This window comes from Tympanuchus pallidicinctus, unplaced genomic scaffold (genome assembly GCF_026119805.1).
Source record: "Tympanuchus pallidicinctus isolate F22 unplaced genomic scaffold, pur_lepc_1.0 scaffold7, whole genome shotgun sequence".
NCBI classification, from domain to species: Eukaryota; Metazoa; Chordata; class Aves; order Galliformes; family Phasianidae; genus Tympanuchus; species Tympanuchus pallidicinctus.
In genome coordinates, this window is record NW_026294791.1 from 3,127,030 (window position 1) to 3,146,925 (window position 19,896).

General features: G+C 45.1%; 1 protein-coding gene across 1 annotated transcript; it reads left to right on the forward strand.

Annotated features, from left to right (window-relative positions):
• Positions 1-10,630: 10,630 nt before the first annotated feature.
• On the forward strand, positions 10,631-19,605 carry LOC128072447 (cytochrome P450 2J2-like). Its single transcript, XM_052666286.1, has 9 exons — positions 10,631-10,846; positions 12,371-12,533; positions 13,142-13,282; positions 15,070-15,230; positions 15,905-16,081; positions 16,439-16,580; positions 17,066-17,253; positions 17,984-18,122; positions 18,736-19,605. Exons 1-9 carry the CDS (start codon positions 10,646-10,648, stop codon positions 18,912-18,914), a joined length of 1,491 nt encoding a protein of 496 aa, XP_052522246.1. The 5' UTR covers positions 10,631-10,645; the 3' UTR covers positions 18,915-19,605.
• Positions 19,606-19,896: the final 291 nt, after the last annotated feature.

Sequence of the window (19,896 nt, forward strand, 5' to 3'; positions counted from 1 at the left end):
TTGTTTATGGTAATTTCTTTATTCCTGTGAGAGAGAGAGGGAAGCCAGCACTGAACGGATATTGTTGTGGGACTGCAGATGGGCAGATGGCTTGAAAAAATGATTGCAAGATTTCGCTTGCACTCTGGGCCCGTCTTTCACATTTGGGTGCAGAGACCAAGTTTGTCTTCTGTCACACGAAGCCTCGATTAGTTTCCCTAAAACCAGAAACCACTTTGGAAGCAAATCCCCGAGGTCACCGGTGCCACAGATTTGGAGGTGAAGGATTTGAGGTTAAGAGCTGACAACCAGGATGGCGAGGCAAGATTATGGAAATGAGGATCTGCAGCAAATTCTCTCTTGTTTCCCCCTTGTAACCTGCTAATGACATTAGCGTCCGTCTTTGACAGCCCCTCCTCACAGGGGAACTTACTTCAGCACTAAAGACGCTTTTATGAGTCCCAGAGATACGGCAGAAAAACATGTGGGCAAAGCTGCTAAGACCCAGATATGGGATAGAGTCCTTAAAAGCCCAGCATTGACTTAAAGGACCCGAAGTGAGGAGTGGAGCACTTCTCTCCTCTCTTACAGCTGCGAAGCTGCAATCAGATGGATTAAAGCCCCCCCACCCATTAACACTGCTTTCCCAGCTCAAGCTGCTCATCGATCAGACATCTCCCCTCTTTTTCTCAGGGTGTTCCCCGCCATAACTTCAAGGACAACTGCCCAAGGACAGACATTATTAGAAGTGAAATGGCTCCCCATGAAGTTGGTGGACTCACGCTGTAGGACTCACACTCCTGCCCTCGTCTGCAGGACTTTTCTGCTGGTGTCGGTGAGCTCAGATCCATTCCTCTCCTCCAGTGAGGTGGCAAAAAGCAGGGTGATCTTCTTCCTTTTCTACCCAGTAATAGTTGATGAAATGCTGTCAGTTATTTTTTAATCTTGAAGTGAGTAGTGTCCTGTAAGTACAATGAACCATCCGTGCGGATAGAGGCATTAAGTATGGAAAAACAATGAACGTGGCTGTTTGAGAAGCACCTTACTCACCTATCTAAAACACTTGCCATTCTATTGATCTCAGATGTATGAATTTGTGGCCTTGTTATGAATATTCTGATGCCTCAGCTCTCTAGCATTGAAGCATTCATTGAAAGTAGCTATAGCTTTACAAATAGAATTTTTTTTTCAGAAATAGAATTTTTCCATCTGTTTGTTCCATTTTCCCATCTGTTCCTCCAGCCTCATAGTCTTGTTCAACCTGTTTACGAAGATTTCCTTTGAGTGAATATACATATTTTTCCATTCCAGGACAATTGTTTCTTTCACTGTGGTCTGACTTGTTCTTACATTGCCTCTGTGTGCTTTTGCCACTGACCTATTTAGCCTTCCAATACACATTTTAATCCCTTGATGTGAACATATGCCTTGAGGCCATGAGGATTTATGGTTGGATATATGGAGATCACTGGTGGCCCTTCGGTCAAAACCTGGTGAGAAACCTGGGATGCTCCATGGATGGCATTAGGTTTTTTACCTTGGTGCCACAGGCATGGGTGACAGCAGGGCACTTCCAGTTGTACTGCTGTTGGCCAACATGGTGAGTGAATGTATGCACCTAAGGTTTTTTGCAAAAGTGGACACTTTGCTAGCAGAATAAGCACGGCAGCACGCACCCTGCTGCAGTGGCTGCTCTTCACAACGACTCCTTTCGATCACCAGCATTTTCTCCAAATGTACTTGTCCTGCGTGCCCCAGGTGTTGCTCATCTTTGAAAGTTATCACGCAATGCAGAAACACTAGGACCGTGTGATAAGCAGCAGATAAATACAAAGTGAAGAATAAATTGCCACCAAACAAATTCTTCTCATTGTTGGTTGCCACTGAAGATGGTCTCACGATTCTTCCCAAGAGCTCCATTACTGAGAAAGCTGTGCTAGCTTCTGGGTGGCACCCAAGGCAGTTCCCAGCCCATGTTTATAGAATCAAATAATTATTCGAGTTGGGAGGGACCTTAAAAGCCATCTGTTCCAACTCCCCTGCAGCAAATAGGGAAACTTACAGCTCCATCGGGTGCTCAGAGCCCCTTCCAGCCTGACCTTGGGTGCTTGCAGACACAGAGCCCTTAAATGGGAGGAGTTCTCAGGAACATCCAGGCAGTGTTTTATTGCAGCTCAATCAGAAGGTGCACTGCGTTTGTCTCTCTGTGTGTCTGAGAGGCGCAGGGAAGCTCTCCTCGAGGAGTTGTCGTTTCTGCCGCACGGAGCACAGATTTGCATCTCTCCAGGCCACCCAAAAAGGGATCTTTGATTTGTCAAAATAACCCTTTCTGCAGGGGAATGGAGAGCTTGGAGGATATCCAAAAATGTGCTAATCTACACTTCTTAAATTTCTCTTTTTATGTAAAGGAGGCGGGGGGGGGGGAAGAACTAATAATAAGCTTGTAAATCATGTGGTTAAGTTTAAAGAAAAATGCTTTGGGAAACTTTTCCAGTCTTCTGCAAGAAATTTTGCTTTTATTCCTTCTGTCTCCACAAGACTTTTGCCTTCTACCGTTTGCCAGCAGCAGGAAGATTGGAAAAATTCTACTGATCCTGTTATCATAAGCAATAACTGCGGAGTGCTTTTATTGTTATCCTCCTCCAGAAAGAGCGAGGTCAAACCCTCTGTTTAGCTGAACACAAACTTCTCTCGTGCTCCAGATGTGCTAAGCAGAAGAGCTATGTGTAAACAGAGGGTTTTTTTCTTATTCAAGAAGAAGTTGAGTGCTTCCTTGTGTGTCCATGAGACCTTGCAGACTTCTGGACTCCACCTTCCAGATAAAAGGTCTCAGAAAAAGACTTTGGTGCAAAGGAGATTGCAATTCCTGCTCGCCTTCAGGAGGACTTCCCTCAGAAGGACTCAGACCAAGCACTGGCCTTCCTGCCCAGATGCAGCCATCTACTTCTTTTAAAGGTTTATATTGAACAGCATCCTGCTCAGGCATGTATGATGGAGGCAGCAGCCTTCACAGCAGCCCCTACTCTTTGTCTTACCATGTCCTTTTGGACACTTGGGGCTAAGCACAGATAAGCTGCACATTTCCTTCCACGGACAACTGCTCGGTTCTTGAGCTCTTGGGTACCAGAAGCCAGTCCTGCCTGTTTCATAGCAAGCTCATATAATAACGAACTTTAAATAGTTTGATAAAAAGGTTATCCATCAGCAATATGAGTTGTTTTAGTTCTCTTTGTTCACAGAAAACAAAGGCTTTCTGATCACAAGTAAATCCCCCCATGAGCATTACCTTTAACCAAAGAAAAGCTTTCTAAAGAAGAACATTATCCCTTTGGGTAATGATGCACTCCCCCATGCTCATGGTACGAGGCATTCCTCTCCTTCACTTTGTTACTTTCTGCAGCTCAGCTTCCATACGCCGCTGCTGATGTGCAGTGCCAATGCTGTTGGTGATGAATTTCTTGCAGAGCTGACTTGAGCAATGTCTCTCTGAAGTAATCATTTTTTTTTCTCCCCAGCGTTTAGCTGAGCACAGAGTCTCCAAGACCTTTCATCGAGCATCCATCAGCAACGAGTTCAAGCTAAGCAAGAAACTGCCCTGTTCCAGAGGCTAAGCAAACCATGTGCCTACGTTGTAACTAATTATTTGTATTGGCTGATTGCTTTTTAATGTGTCTGTTTTACAGGTAAACAGATTTATCTTAGAAATGCAAACATCATAATGATGTTGGGTTTTACTCATTGCCTTCCTTCAGAGTTGGAAAGGCTGAACACTGAAATTGGTGTGATTTAACCTTTTATAGAATTCAGCTGATTTTCATACCTGTGCATCATTATGTCCCAAGTTGCTGGGAAAGATGAGGAAAGCCTGAAAACAATTGTGATGATACCACCCAGCCCCCAGCTCTTCATGAACACCCCCCATTTAAAGTGGAACATTTTCTAACTGGTGAGTTAGAGGGGAAGTGGTTTCTGGAGACCACTGTGTAGACTGCCGTTCAGAGTTTTAAAGAACATCAGCCATCAGAACATCAGGCTGAATGGGCTCTGAGCACCTGCTGGAATGGTTGGTGTTCCTGTTCATTGCAGGGGTGTTGGACAAGATAGCATTTAGAGGTCCCTTCCAACTCTAATGATACCCAGAGGGTAAGGAGATCCAAAAGCTTCGACCTCCCAAAGCTCATGACTAAAACTGCAAAGAGTGGGTGAAGGCATAAAGAGAGACAGTAAAGCACAGCTTTGTGGTTCTGAGAACGCTCTCAGGCTAACAAAATAAAGAAAGGGAAGAAACTCATCAAATTAAAATTCTTCAATGTAGATGTCACACATATGCTGATTGTGAACCCCTACCTCTATGGGCTGGGGGCACAGCCTGGGTGGTGTCTTCACCCCAAGGTACTCCTGCATCTCTTTTACCTTTATTTCTAAAGAAAAGCGGATCTAGAAAATCTCAGGATGGAGATACTCAGGACTGACAGCAGTTGCCTTCCTTTTACCATATGGCCAGACCTGGAGACCCAAACCAGCCATCAGTTTCTCAGCACATCCCAGCCTTGCCCATAGTGACACTTTAGGTTCCCATTCCCATCAGGAGGGCCCCTCACCTCTTTCTTTCCACCACTGCATAAACTGATTTCAGTGGAAAGGGGCCAGGTTTTCGTGCTTATCCTCCCTACTGCACTGGCCTGGGAGAGGAAAGGCCTTTACCTGCTGCTGGCCGCAGGCAGGGGATGCAGTGGAAGAAGCAAGATTGAGGTGCCTGGCGGCAGCTTTGTGGCTACATTTCAGTTTGCCTTCTGGGCCGGGGTTGCAGCTGGCTGGCCTGATCTCATTCCCTCCCACTGGCTCTCACTGAGAGCAGAATATGCCTTCTCCCGCTGATTTCTGCTTGCCATATTGATTGCAGCAGGGTATAATGGAGACAAGTCGGGCAGAAAGCCAGCCACCCTTGGGAATGATTAAAGGGCAAGCAGGAAAGGATAGAAGTGAAGAAAAACAGGCTGACACTTAGGACGTGGTGGATTTGGGGCAAATTATGCCCCTTTCACCACCTCACCCCATGCTCGGGACCGGGCAGCACAACCTCTTTTCAGCTCTGCCCAAAAAAGAGGCGTTGCACCGACCCCCGTGCACGCAGGGAACAAAATCCCCAGAACGCCTACAATATCCCCATTGTGCATGGATTTGCAGACTGATTATTCAGAGCACAGCCAAGGAAAGGTAAGGCTATGACCCATTGTTTTCGTGCGATCAATTGAATACTGTCATTTGCATTTAAAACGCTCCGAATTCGCACTGTCAATATGCCAAACAGCTGCTCGGGCTTTTCAGCATTCCATGGTGACAATCACACTATCGTACATCATTGGCACCAGGATTTGCAATACTCTCAGTGTCAAAATTTTGTGTGTTTTTTTTTTTTTTTTAAATCCCCCCCCCCTCCCCCTCCTTCCCTCTCTCCCCCAAATACCCAAACCTGTGAAAAATCCTCTTTTAAAACGATGGCGTTCGGTGCTGCTAAGCAGGCCTTCACAGATGCCAGCATATCAAAATTCATCTCTTTTCTTCCTCTCCTACAATTAAAAGGTAGTTAAGAAAGAGGCTGTTCCTGATAGATCCACCTTCTGTTTTCTCCTTTGTATGCGTATTATTCATTAGCAGTCTAATAAGAGTTTCAAAATGCTCTGTGCCTCTGCCAGCAGGGCATATGTATGTAGACATGTGCTTGTGACAGATAAGTACATAAACAGCATATTGGCACCAGAAAGACATCTGTGCCTAGAAAAACGCTTGTGATATGTACATAAATGACATTTTAGCTCTAGTCAAGTCCTTGTGGCTTTGAGAGGAATATGTGACTATACTCTTCTCTGTGAATATTGAAAAGGTGCATCTTAGGAAGGAGAGAATTTTGGAGGTTTACCGAGAGCCAAAGGAAGAGCTCTGGTGTGGGAACCCGATGCTAAGCACAGTCCAGCACCCCCAAATCTGCCTCGAAGTGGCCACGTGAGCACATCACTGCACGGAGCTGGCGAAACCAATGAACGAAATCTTGTCCTGAAGACCAAAAAGTGAAGGTGTTTGGGGTGTGGAGGCACAGACGGGTCCCCATGTGCTTCCTGTTACCTGTGTGTAATTATTTGGCTGAGAAATGTGAAGAAAAGCTCTTCAGCACAAATGTCTTCTATGGCAGAAAAGGGAAATGGTGGTTTGTTACAGAAGGGAACCAAATGTGCCATCCTCTGGAAACCTTCCTGGGTTGCACCAAGGGCCACTTCATAGGTATACTCATATTGTTCAGCTTAGGCTCAAAACACCTTAGTTTAACCATTCACAGTGACAGCCACCTGTTTTACAACTTCAATCCATTCTGGAAGCTCCACTGCAGCCCGGAGGTAATAAGTGAGAGGTATGTAGGAGAGTATTTGCATCTACTCCTAAGTAGGAAAAAGGGAAGATGTAAAATTGGAGGTTTGAGTATTTGCCATGCACACATAGAAGTAACGAGGGGACTCTCTTCCCCGATTTTGGGGCTTGGAGTCTGACTCCCTGAGATATTTGAGCCCTGAGCTCCCATGGGTGAGCTTTTGTCCTGGTGAAGTCACACCAAAGTGTGGAACTTTGGCTTTTCCTCCTTTTAGCACTGGGTTCAAGCACATACTCCGCAGATTGCTCCAGGAGGTACGGGTGCTGCAGTACTCACAGCTCCTCACTTTCTGCAATTACAAATCTCCCGTAGGTTTCACCAGCTCCAATAACACAAATCCTAAAAGGAAATGAATGTCCAAAGCCGCCATCACCTCTGGGTCCATTTGGACTCACCTGGGTTGGATCGTGAAGCGACAGCTGTGCGTGCACAAAGCCCTTTGGGACGTGACCCCATGCACACAGTGGAGTTCTTCACTAGCAAAAACGTTTTTTGGGGATCTGATGTGAGAAAGAAAGAAAGAAAGAAGCAGCAAAATATTCCCTGCTTCCTTTGACTTTTCGGGGCCTGTTGGTTGGCATGGCCAGGTGGGCATCCCATACCTCCTGCATCCCCTGGAGGTCCTGCAAGCTGCAAGGGGAACCACAGAGCTGTTACTTGACTGCAGAAAAAGTGTTCAGGGGGAAAATTGTCTCCAGTCATTCTCATTTTGCATGTGATTTTTCCTACATATGTTTCTAATCATTAAGAAATTCTGTAGCTTAAATAATGCTCTGGAAGTACGGTAACTGTTGGACTACATTCTGTTGTAACCTTATTGAATTTCACTTCTCTGGAAAAAATAATGGGATACTATATCTTGAAAAACAAATGGTAATTGAGTTTTTAACAGAATGTTTCTCTTTGTGTTTCAAAACCTTCTGCACACAGTTAGACATCTAGCCAGGGAAGAAGGTACAAAGCATATGGGCCAATTTCTGTCTGTTGGCTGATCAAGATGCCTTAATATTTAAGCAGTGTTGGGTGTGTGTCCATGCAATATGGCACAGTGTATCTCTCTGCCCGATACCCATGAGCTCAGGTGAGATGGCCAAAAATTTTACACCATGGTTAGAAGAGCATTCTAGGAGGAAACGAGGAAAGTGGGCTTACAACCTGCTCCCTATTAGGTGTTGGCATACCATCCTTATCCTGCATGAATTCACATTTTGGCTATTAGACAACAAAGGGTTTATATTCCTGTGTTTGTGGTGCTGCCCAGGGACACAGGCTTACCTTCTAGGTGACAAGGTTTTGCAGAGACTACAGAAATAAGAATTGTCCAACAATTTTTCTTTGCCCATACGCCGTAGTGCTGTGATTTCCTGAGTTCTCTGGGGATTTACACATCACTGTGCTCTGATTTGATTAAAAGCTGGGACCTGAAACAGCACCATTGCAATGGTAACTTACAGGTGTTACTGCCTACTAAGATTAGGAGAGACATGGTAATGCTGGAGTATTCTTCTCTGATTTTTAATAAATCTATCAAGTTAGGGACTTTGTGAAGAGATTCATTTGGACATGGGAATCTTCAAGGCAAAGTAATAGGCATGAGGTTTCTGACTGACAAGACACATGTGAGTACATGCAAAATGTGCTCCTCCAGCTAAAAATAACATTTCTCCTGTCAACCACGATGCATCCACCCCCACAACACCACCCAGAAGAACACATTAACACCTTGGCTTTGCACGTAGCCCAATTCACAGCAGCCACAAGTGGTAGAGGGATCTGCACTCTGTGTGCATGCTGACAAATCATATGGCATAGCGAAGAACAGAGGAGTGAAACTGGGCTAGCAGAAGTTGACGCCTTATCATCACAGTCCCTTTGAGCATGCTGTAGGCTGACACCTCCACCAACCGAGTCATCTCCCTGATGCCAGGATGAAGAGCACGAGCCCACTATCCTGATTTAGCCTCCACTGCACCACACTGAGAGGGTGCAGTGATGTAAAGAGGTAAGGGATCAGCCCAGGTGCACCAGCAAGGGGAAGCAATGAGTGCCCAACCACCACTGCTCACAGCTGTGTTACAGAGATGGTACAGTACAAACCAGTGATGTGCAATGTTCCTCCCATTATGGATCCAGAGTTTGTGCCCAATCCCAAAACCTGTAAATGATATTTCAAACCTAAGAGTGTTGGGTTGCAGATAGGCATCACCCTTAAGAAGACATCCTGTGCTAACTAAGGTGCAAATCTGTCATGCAGTCTGTATGCAGCATAGCAGTCAATAAGTAGAAAAGCATATGGACAGTAAAGAGAAATAGAAATCAACATCTTTTGCCCAAAGATTATTTCCCATGAATATGTGATGTTGTGTTGCTGTTTTGTTTTTCTAAAAAAAATTAAAGCCTTCTAGAAAATGTTGAAGAAAATAAAAAATTACCATACATAGAATCCCAAAATTGCAGGGGTGGGAAGAGACCTCAAGAGATCATCAAGTCCAGCCCCCTGCTGAAGCAGTCCTCTACAATAGGTCACATAGCTAGGCATCCAGATGGGTCTTGAATATCTCCATAGGAGGCTCTGCCATCACTTTGGGCAGCCTGTTCCAGTGCTCCATTCCCCTCACCATAAAAAAGTTCTTCCACATGTCAACATGGAACTTCCTATGTTCAAGTTTTGGACCATTACTCCTTGTCTTATCATTACGTACCACCAAGAAGAGCCTGCCCTCATGCATTTGCCTCCCACCTCCCACCATAGATATTTATGAACATTTATCAGATTCCCCCTCAATGTTCTTTTCCCCTGGCTGAACAGATCCAGGCTCTACTAACATTCTCATCATAATTTCTAGGCCAGCCATTTTAAAATCATTATTGACAGTTCTTCATCATTATAAATGTGGCTTGTGAAGTGCAGTTCTTAAGTGGTGACATACGTATAGATAGACAGATATAAAAGATGTGGAAACACATCAAAGCTAAAATATTGGCAGCTGACACGAGGGTGGTTCACGGACATGAAGGTCACTGTCGGTCCATTGCAGCCTTCCCCTGGACAGCATGAAGCTTTATTCAGAGGGGCTTTGAGGAAATCAGGGAGATTAAAATAAGTAAGTTCCAATCTCTCCTTTAGCCAACAAGCACATGAGCTTGTGTTCTCACTCTCAGAATTAAGCTCCTTTAACTCTCATCTAAGTTGAGCCTAGAGCTCTCACAGTGCTTCCCTTGTCCGAACTTCACCTGACTCCAGCAAAGCTGAGCAGGCTTTGGTGGATGCTGAAGGCATCTAGGCCTTCCCAGACAGTGCTTAGAGCTTAACAGGATCAGCCCCTTGGCAACTTGCATGCTGTCCATCACCTCAGATGCCTTACACTTTTTAACTTACGCAAGGCCCACCATATGTAATTAGCTAAGTGAGTGTCATGGCTTTGTGATTTTTGGTTTTCGGTGTTCCACATCGTAACACCATGTAGCGCACTGGAAGTTAAAGCGTTAATGCTCCAGTTCCAGGTACCTGTCCAGGTATGCCATAGAAGTCATGGAATCTGGCCCTTCCTATTTGGGCGGTCTCTTACTGCCTGGCAGTGGGTGCTGGAGGATGCTTTCCTAGCCATTCCAAGCTTTTCAGGTTTGTCTGGTCTCAGGAACTCTCCCTCTTCCCTATTTTATTTGGTTTATTAGTCTCAATTTCAATTAGATTGTATTATATTGTGTTATCTTGCGTTCTGATATCGCAGTAAAATAAGTTTTCCTGCATAGATCATCGCCGCTGTTTCTTTTCCCTTCCTTGAGCCCAGCTCCCATCTTCCTACCCCCTTTCCCTTTTCCTTCCTATTTTGTGGGGCCCAGGGGGGCAGGGGCCTACTGGCCCCCTGTCATGGGCATGGATTGATCTAGTTAACTCCGTGACAGTAAGCTGCTTTCTCTTAACCTCAAATGTTTGTAATGCTTCTAATCCTGGTTAGGTATCTGTATAAAGGAGCTCCTTGTTAAGGGCAGAGGGGAGGAATTTTCTTCTATAAGGAAATTAGGTCCTTGACCGAGATGTAAAGCCAAAGATTTGAAAGATTGCACTGGGCACAAGCTGTCTATGCAAAGCAGCTTGCCCGTGGCAAGTCCTGTCCCAGTGAGCCATGGGCATCCTCGTTATTTTTCTTCACTAGTCTGTCCTTACTCCTGTTTAACAGGAGTTTAACACCAGCATCAAGTGCTTTCCTGGGACGAAAAACCGGGAGTTCGTCAACCAACATGGAGTTTCGCTTTTGGCCCATTTCCCAGTTGGAAAAGCTGAACGCTTCGATGCTCTTGGTGGTTCTTGTCATGCTTCTTTTGATTATTGACTTTGTGAGGAAGAGGCGTCCCAGGAATTTCCCTCCAGGGCCACAGCTATTTCCTCTTGTGGGAACCATCGTGGATTTAAGGCAACCTCTCCATCTTGAGATGCAGAAGGTAAGATCTTCATGGACATTTCTCCTACTATTAATATTGTACATTTTCAGTGGTTTTTGTCACCTATCAAAGGCAAAACGGAGGCTAGTTCTGCTTTACAAGCTGTATAATAACAATGTAGGCAACTATTGGGTTTATCCCTTACCACCATCCCCTCTTCCAAAGGAGTTGGACAGTTTCATCAGAAGGGAATTTGTACCAGAGGAAAGTCTGCATGTTCCTCCTTTTTCTTCCCATTTTAACACAATCATTGTGTGCTTCAGCCCAGAAAGGGTTTGGAGGCTATGGGTCAGGATGGGTGAGGGATAGTGGGAAACAAACTTTGAACAAGGAACTTCACCTCTGAAAATTGTATTGTCGTTGTCTGTGCCCAAAGATCTGCAATTTGCACCATTACATCTGAAAGAAAGACTAAGGTCCAAAGTTAAACACCTCTGTGGCTGCTTCTGTGTCACAGGAAGAGGCAGTGATAACTTTAGAAAGGTTTCTTTGACTCCCACCAAAGCCAACAACAGTGATAATTGATACATGTGGAGTACCTTGTCTGAGAGACTGGGAGATAAGGTTCTGACGTGCTGGTTGCAAGTTTCCTTCTGGCGATTGACATTTAGTTTCTTGCTTCAATTTAAAAGAGGGCCCCATCTCATCTACCCCAGCCATTAGCAGGGGTATCCTCAAGGGAACAGAGTACGCTCAGGTCATTTTAACATTTATAATTATTACTAATAAGATTAATCACATTCATCTGCATGCAAGCACTGGCAGAGCTGCCCATGTGATCCCAGGCTCATTTCAGTAGCCACCATGTGAGTTCAGGGTGACCATGCATGTCCTCTCCTGCAGAGTCACACTAAGGAGCATGCACATTGAATTCCTTGGCAAATGAGGACCCAAGAGAGGATATAATTGTCCTCTGCCCTTATACATCAGGGAGCTAAATGCTGAAGAGGAGAGGCTAATGCTAGCAATGTCCATGCAAGGAAAATGGCTATAAATTGGCTATAAATGCATTCAGGCTTAAAATTAGAGGAAGTTTTCTGAGCATCAGCAGTTGGAGCCACTTTCTAACTGTGACAGCTGGAGCAAGAAATCTCACTACTTTAAACAAAGTTGGTGAAATAGACTGTGTTGTGCCTTGCTTTCAACAGCAAGAGCCTGGTCTCAGTGACCCAGGTGGAGCCTTCTTCTCCTTCACTCTTTCAGTGAAGAAGAGGGAAGGAGCAGGTGCCCATCAGTCAAAAAGTCCTTGGGTTCAAGTTAAATTGACACAACAACCTGGTAAAAGCCAACATGCAAATCATCCCTGCCACACTACAGTTCACTTATATTCACTTATATTCACTTATAATATTTCTTATGCCATCTCCAGCCTTTGCAGAATAGTTTAGGTTGGGTGGGACCTGTGGAAGACTTGGGTTTGGATTTTTCTTAAGCCCAACCCAATGCTCCAAGAACTAAATTCAAAGTTAGATCCCGGGTCTTGTCTGTCTTCTTGCCCTCAGAGAGTAATGGACTCTCTTTCAGCTTACTGCAAGGTATGGGAACATCTTCAGCGTGCAGTTCGGAGGTCTGACTTTTGTGGTAGTCAGTGGGTACCAAATGGTGAGAGAAGCTCTTGTCCACCAGGCTGAAATATTTGCAGATCGGCCGCATATTCCACTTCTCCAAGAAATTTTTAGAGGCTTTGGTAAGTATAGCTTCCAAGATTTTGGCAATCTATTTGCAATGATAACAATTAGAGCGAAGGAGGCTGAATTCAGCCCTCAGTAACTGTGCCAATAAAAGCCCGTTGTAGAGGAAGACAAGAACTGAACTCAGCCTAATCTCACAGATATATATTTGAATCTGTCTGGGATTTAGGGATAACACGGGGATCAACGTGATGTGTTGAGTCAGGTGAAAGACAAGAAACAAATGCAGGCTGTCCAGTGCCTCTTGAACAGTGTTCCCCTTGGATTTATCTCCCCTTTACTTTCTTTCCCTGGCTACATGTAGCTCCAGAGGCGGGTTCTGCTGCTCCTGCAGCAGCTCTGCCAGCAGCGTGATCGTACTCAGAGTATTTTGGCTTACACCTTTTTTTCCCACGCAAAGTGACAAAGAAGAAAATCCATAAAGCTAGATATTTAGCATAAGCCAATTACCCTTGAATTTTAATTCCCAGGCGAAGCTATAGCTTCCCCATGTCTGCTGTTCTTACTTGCTTTGGTTTGGGGTTTTTAAGACCGATTGCCATTTCTGAATCCTGTCACTCACGTTCCACACAGAGCTAGCTTTTGTTTGTCTGTTTTTCTACAGGTCTCATATCCTCAAATGGGCACATATGGAGGCAACAGAGAAAGTTTGTCTTAGCGACGCTGAAAAACACTGTGGTCAGTTTTGAGTCAAAAGTGCAAGAAGAGAGCCAGTACCTCGTGGAGGCAATGGAGGAAGAGAAGGGTAGGCGGTCCTTGGGCAGCACTGTGCCCAAAGCTTTCAACAGCCTCTTACCAGATGAATTCACACCAGTGTGACTCCTAATATGCAGAGCAACTCCGCAGTAGCACAAATCTCTATCTTAGGCTTCCAGATTGTGCTTTTTAGGCCTGCCATTTCAATTCTTCCTAATTAGAATTAAACGAATGTATACTCGGTGCTTATTAAAATCGGTATGTTTATGTGTCTAAGAAAGCCCTTTCTATAGCTGCAAAGGCAGAAATGCAGCTCTCATGATATCAAGCACATTCGCTCAGAGGCTCCGTTAACCTCTGCTTGTCCTTGGCTTTGCAAAGTATTTTAAAACTTGTTTAGTCAGGCTTTCTTTTTGTATCATGCACAGATGAAGCGTGTGCTTTGCTCTTTTATGGTCCGGCTTTTAAGAAGTGCCAGAGAGATATTAGTAAGAATAATTTGTATGTTGGTATATGGGTGATGTAGCACTTCAGCTTTAAATAGAAGCAGATGGGGTTTAGCTAATTCTATGGAGCTATATATAGTAAACAAGAAAGATCTAAATAGGAATTGTGAAATTATATACTGAACTTGCTCCATTTTAATTGCAGTTGCTCTGAACAGGCCAAATACTTCATGTTGCCAATTGATTATAGTCCTTTATAGTCCTAATCAATAAACTAATTAAGCTGCAGTTTCGGGCCTTTCTTCCCATTAGTAATGACAAATAGTGATCTTGTCCATCACTCCAGTATCTGAGCACCAGCCCAGCTTAATTACTTTCTCAGAGTGGAGAGATGAGCAGTGCTGTGCATGGTGCCTTGCATCTCAACATGATGCTCCCCACTGCGCCGGCACAGCTCAGAGCCATGCTGGACTCATTACAGATATTACTCTCTCCTATCACGGCAAGTAGTGATGTGGGCTTTCTAAGTGTGCCCTGGGAGATGGTAGCCTCTGCTCGATAGCTCTCCTGAGGAAAGCAGATGTGATGAGCATCACGCCATGCTTTGATCCTTTAGGAGCCAACGTGCATCATTAGGACCAGAGGGAATGGTTTCAAGCTATGGCAGGGGAGATTCAGGCTGGACATGAGGAAGTATTACTTTTCAGAAAGGGTGGTCAGGCACCGGAATGGATGCCCAGGGAGGTGGTGGAGTCATCGACCCTGGGGGTGTTCAAGGAAAGGCTGGATGTTGTGTTGAGGGACGTAGTTTAATGGGAGCTATTGGGAATAGGTGAACGGTTGGACTGGATGATCTTTTAGGTCTTTTCCAACCTTGGTGATTCTATGATTCTATGATTTATGTCTGTTGGCCATGTGAGCTATTGCTGGATTTTCCTGCTTGAATTCCCCATGATGTGCGGCCAAAGGCCAATACAATGACATATTTGCAATGTGATTGGTCTTAAGTTTTCTGCCCCAGGCAAAGGTTTGGAGGGACCTTCTCTTGGTGTTTGATGGACTCCAATAACGAGTTGGAGCAAACAAACCCAACAGCCATAACTACTTGTTACCACTGGGAAAAGGCTCAGATCCTGTTTCAGAAGCTCTGTGCTAACTCTGGGGTCTGCCACAGCCTAGATGTAAGGGGATGTCCTTGGAGAAAGGATGCTGGGGCACACAGCACCTAGCTTTTAGAGGTAGTGGGGATCCCAAGACAAGGGTGAAGTCTCAGCATCACCATGAGTAGGTAGTAGATGAGGCCTTACCCCATTTTCACATCTGTTGTGTACAGAGTGCTATATCTGAGATTGAAGACTGAGCCTCACAGTTTTCATTTTGTTCCCCTCAGGGCAACCATTTGACCCTCATTACAAAATTAATAGTGCTGTTTCAAATATTATCTGTTCCATAACTTTTGGGAACCGCTTCGACTACCATGACAGCAACTTCCAGGAATTACTGCACTTGCTCGCAGAAACACTGCTGCTGATAGGAAGCTTCTGGGGCCAGGTAAAACCAGACTGCTGCTTTTGTAATTTCAGCTCCATGTAAGTGCTTGGAAATGATTTTCTAAGGTACTGAAGTAATCTGCTTTTCCCTGTAGAAAAAGAGTCGTGTTGTAAGAGAAATGACCATGGGTATTAATTTACATGGGGCTGGGTTAATCCATTAAATCCATCAAGAAAGCAAGCGAGTTAAAATGACTGAGGCACATGGAGGAAAAAAGATTGTGGGATTGTAAAGTCAACCTTGTACCAAGCAGAACAGAAGAGCAATGGAAGAAAGAAAAAAATACCTTTTAAACATCTACATTTCCACAAAAAGAAAATAGTAGCACTCAGTCAAAATTCCCATCTCCTCCCTTCTACCACTTTCCCAACCAAATTCTGCACTGCTTGTGTTGTGTGACAAGATGAATGAGATCCTAAGTTTATTACCAAAATAGATGGCTCTGGGAACTGCCATAGCTTCCATATTGCCACACACCTTGGACCGGACAAAATGGTCTCTGCCAACCCCAACACCAGTGGGCTCCTCCTCATTGACTTAATTGACCTTCGTCTCAAAACTGATTTATCCTTTGAGCAAGTGGAACTAACAATTTGTACTACAATCTCAACTGTGAGACCTGACCTTTTTTCACCCCAGTAAGTGCTTTTGTGCTCTGTTTGATTTCTCACCAGCTGTATAATGCTTTCCCTCTGATAATGAGATGGCTACCAGGGCCCTTCAGGAAAATCTTCAGGCACTGGCAGAAACTTCAGCGTTTTGTGAGGGGAGTGATTGCAAAACACAAGGAGAACTTGGACCAGTCTGACTTGGGAGATTACATTGACTGTTACTTAAAGGAAATAGAAAAGGTGAGAGGGAAATACCTAAGGCCACTTAAAGCTTGATCACCAAAACGAGCAGACAAGACTCAAGGCAATTTTGTTAGAAGAGCTTTTTCCTCCCTTACTTCTTTCATGTCTGACTTTTTAGCAGCAGCAGGAGTTTGATCGCTTTGAAAACACATCGATTTTTATATATTTTTTTTTCATTTGGAAGTATTTACACTTTATCTTCTATTTCTCATTCTGTCAACTGGCATAGGAGGGCTCTAGGGGAACTTATTCATGTTCCTATGAGAATTTGCAGGAGGGTGTTTTGGTTTTGGGTTGGGTTTTTGAAAGCATCCCCTCTCTAATAAGCACTTCTTTTTTTTTTTTTTATGTAAGTTTAAGGATGACACCAACTCCTATTTCCATGAGGAAAATCTGCTCTGCTCCACACTGGACCTCTTCTTGACTGGGACAGAGACAACAGCAACCGCCATCCGCTGGGCTCTGCTCTACATGGCTGTGTATCCCCACATTCAGGGTAGGGCCTTCATCACATAGCCCAAAACCAGATAAGTGAAACAGAAAACTCAGTTGTTTGTAGGCTCACCACACAGGCCATGTGCAGTGGAAGTGCTAAGTCACTGCTTGAACCACTGATTGAGCACCTGGTGGGAAGGCAGGGCAAACACGGGGGAGCTCAGGTGCATGCAATGTACCTGAGTGACTTGAAAGGGTGGAGCCAGGAGTCACTCTTTCACAGACCTCACTTAAGGGTTGGCAGAGGAGGTGAGAGCATCTTGTTTGAGATCTCTGCCTATTCAAGGACTGTATGGGCCTTCCTGAGGTAAGTGAATTCTTTTTGCTTTTTCTACACCTACTGTTATTACATCTGAGCAGCCCATCCCTCACCTTAGTACAACATCTTGCTGCCCTTCCTTCTTGTAACAGATGTGCCTGTGGCCTGGCTTTCTCATTCAGAAGATTTTGAGCACACGTATGTATATATATTTTTTGTTTCTGTAGAGAAAGTGCAGCTTGAAATTGATGCTGTGATTGGCCAGTGCCGCCGGCCCACCATGGAGGACAAGGAGCACATGCCCTACACCAGTGCAGTGCTGAGCGAGGTGCTGCGAATGGGCAACATCGTGCCATTGGGAGTGCCCAGGATGTCCACCAATGACACCACCTTGGCTGGCTTCCACGTGCCCAAGGTATGCCCAGGACACAGCCCTCCCCTCACCTGTCGGCATGGGGTCTCCACAGCCCCCATCCCAAACCTCACTTGGAGGCACCAACCTGCAGCATCTTGCAACATCTCTCATCTGTGGAGTAGTCCTGGCAGATGCTGTAGGGCTGTTTGGATCTCACCTCTTTATGGAGGGGAACTGTGAGATTCTATTTTGTTGGTCATTGCTTTCATATTTTTTTTCAAGGCTTATCTCTCAGGTTTTACAGAAGATGACTTGCATGAATTTTGGAAGCAGAGGTCCAAGAAACACAGGAAAGCAAGCAGTTTGGATTTGTTAATTCCACGGAGTATTAGAGAACATCTATTAAAATAGCCCTTGATAAATGCCAAGTAATGGTTATTGATGAATGTACACTGTTCTGACATTATGAAAGCAAATACGAGATTTGGATAGATTGAGTCTCTTGCACAGACATGATCAGTTGCTTCTTGGCAAATTAAAAATTAAAAGTTCTGGGCATCTTGCTGCGCATTGATTAGAGCATTTTTTTTAATTTCTCCTAATGGAAGATAGGAAGGTAAACCAGATACAAGCTTTTGCCCTTGTTTAACCATGTTGGTTTGGAAAAACATCTTGTGTGTTTAAAAAAAGTGAAGTATCTTGCTTCGTGTGTGTAGAAAAGAGCTAATAGTAACCCAGGCTGGCAGCATGTTGGCTCTTCATGGAACCTCTTGTTTCCTCATCCTTTCAGGGTACCACGCTGCTGACCAGCCTGACTTCAATAATGTTTGACAAAAACGTGTGGGAGACTCCAGACACCTTTAATCCTGAACACTTCCTGGAGAACGGCCAGTACAGGAGGCGGGAGGCTTTCCTGCCCTTCTCTGCAGGTAAGAAGATGAATGGGGAGATGGTGTTTTTTTTTTTTTTTAATGCTTTTTCTTCACCCCACTGGAGTAGGGAAGAACTGTTCCCAGTCTGATAACAGCTCATGCCTGGCATTTCCCACAGTGAAAATCCCCTAGTAGTTAATACTGACTGCTGTGGGCAGGAGGGAGATCAATTTGTTATTGCAGGATGAAAAACAAGGCTTTTTCCTCCTGCGTGAGTTGGGTAAATGGGTGGGTTTTTTTGTTTGTTTGTTTTCTTTTCTTTTCTTTTGAGTGTCCCCCCTTTGCTTATCCGAACGGTTTCATCTCTCTGCTGAGCTGGGAACTTCTGGGGATGTGTTCTGCACGATGTGTGGGTGAACATTGCCACCTAACCTTGCTAGGAAGAAAAGCTCCTGCAGCCTTTGCAATGCAGCATGGGTGAAAGGAGCCTGGAGGCTGCAGAGACCCCAGGCCATCGCCCTTGCTCTGCAAGCACTGTCCTTCTCTGTGTCCCATGGCACCACTGAGCCCATCTACCCCCTTGCACAACACCCTCCCATCTGTGAGAATAGCAATTAAGGGTGATGCTTAAACTCTGGACTGAATGTGGTTTTCTTTGCTCCTCTTCCAGGCAAGCGTGCCTGTCCTGGTGAGCAGCTGGCCAGGACTGAGCTCTTCATCTTCTTCACTTCCCTGCTGCAGAAATTCACCTTCCAGGCTCCGTCTGCCACTGTGCTGAGCTTTGCCTTCACAATCAGCCTCACGCGCTGCCCCAAGCCCTTCCAACTCTGCGCCCTGCCTCGCTGCTGAGGGCAAGATGGAAAGCATTCCCTTCTCAGCTGTCCCATTAGGTTGCAGGCTGCAGTGCTGGGACTCCTCACAGCTGGCAGCCCTGTGTGGTGTGTGGACAGTGGGGAGGGCAGGAGGGCTGCATTCTGCACGCCTCAGTGAGGACAAGCACTAGGACACACATATCCCCTTGTGCTCCTACTCCTTTCCCTGATCAGTTTGATAAAATACATGAATTCAAAAGCCTTATTGGTTCATTTTCTCCCTCAGCAACACCAAGGAAGTGGCTGTCAGTTGTAAGCCATGGGCACTTGTGCTTGCTGTGTCTCTTCTATAGTGGGCACGTTCATCACTCAGAGACCTTGCAATCACTAAAACTCAATGCTGCTGTACAGTGAATGGCCATGGGCTGTGTGTTTGGGGGCCTTCCTGCTCACTAGGGGTGGCTGTCTGCACATATGAGTCCTAGGCTCATGCCCATTGCTTTAATGGACAGCTAGCTGCCAGCGCAGATCCTGACCTCAGGGTTGGTGCAGCGTGTGTTCCCCACAAAGCACTGTTTCTGCTTTGCAATGGAAAGTCAACACCTAGATATAATACATTGCAGAGGAAGCATAAACATCGTTTCTTTTTTTTCCCCCTTCCATATGTATATAGGAATTTAAATAAGATGGTAGAAGCATCTTATGGGCTGGCCCATGGGTGTCCAAACTTTTGACTGGCCTGGGCTGCACTGAATAAAGAGGAATTCAGTGATACACCTTTGCTTTGTATGTGCTTTCATCTCAGATGCCACTTTGGCAGACTGCCCCTCTGCTGCCATCTGAATGAACCACTGCAATGAAAATAATAGGGTATTGGTGGGAAGCTCCAACCTCTACTGCCATACCACCAACAGCTGCCTCTGTTGTCAGGGGCTGACCTAAGGCAGGAGGCACTACTTTTGGAGCAACCCTTATATATTATACAGTTAACGTCTATAAGTAACAAAAGTTATTTTAGC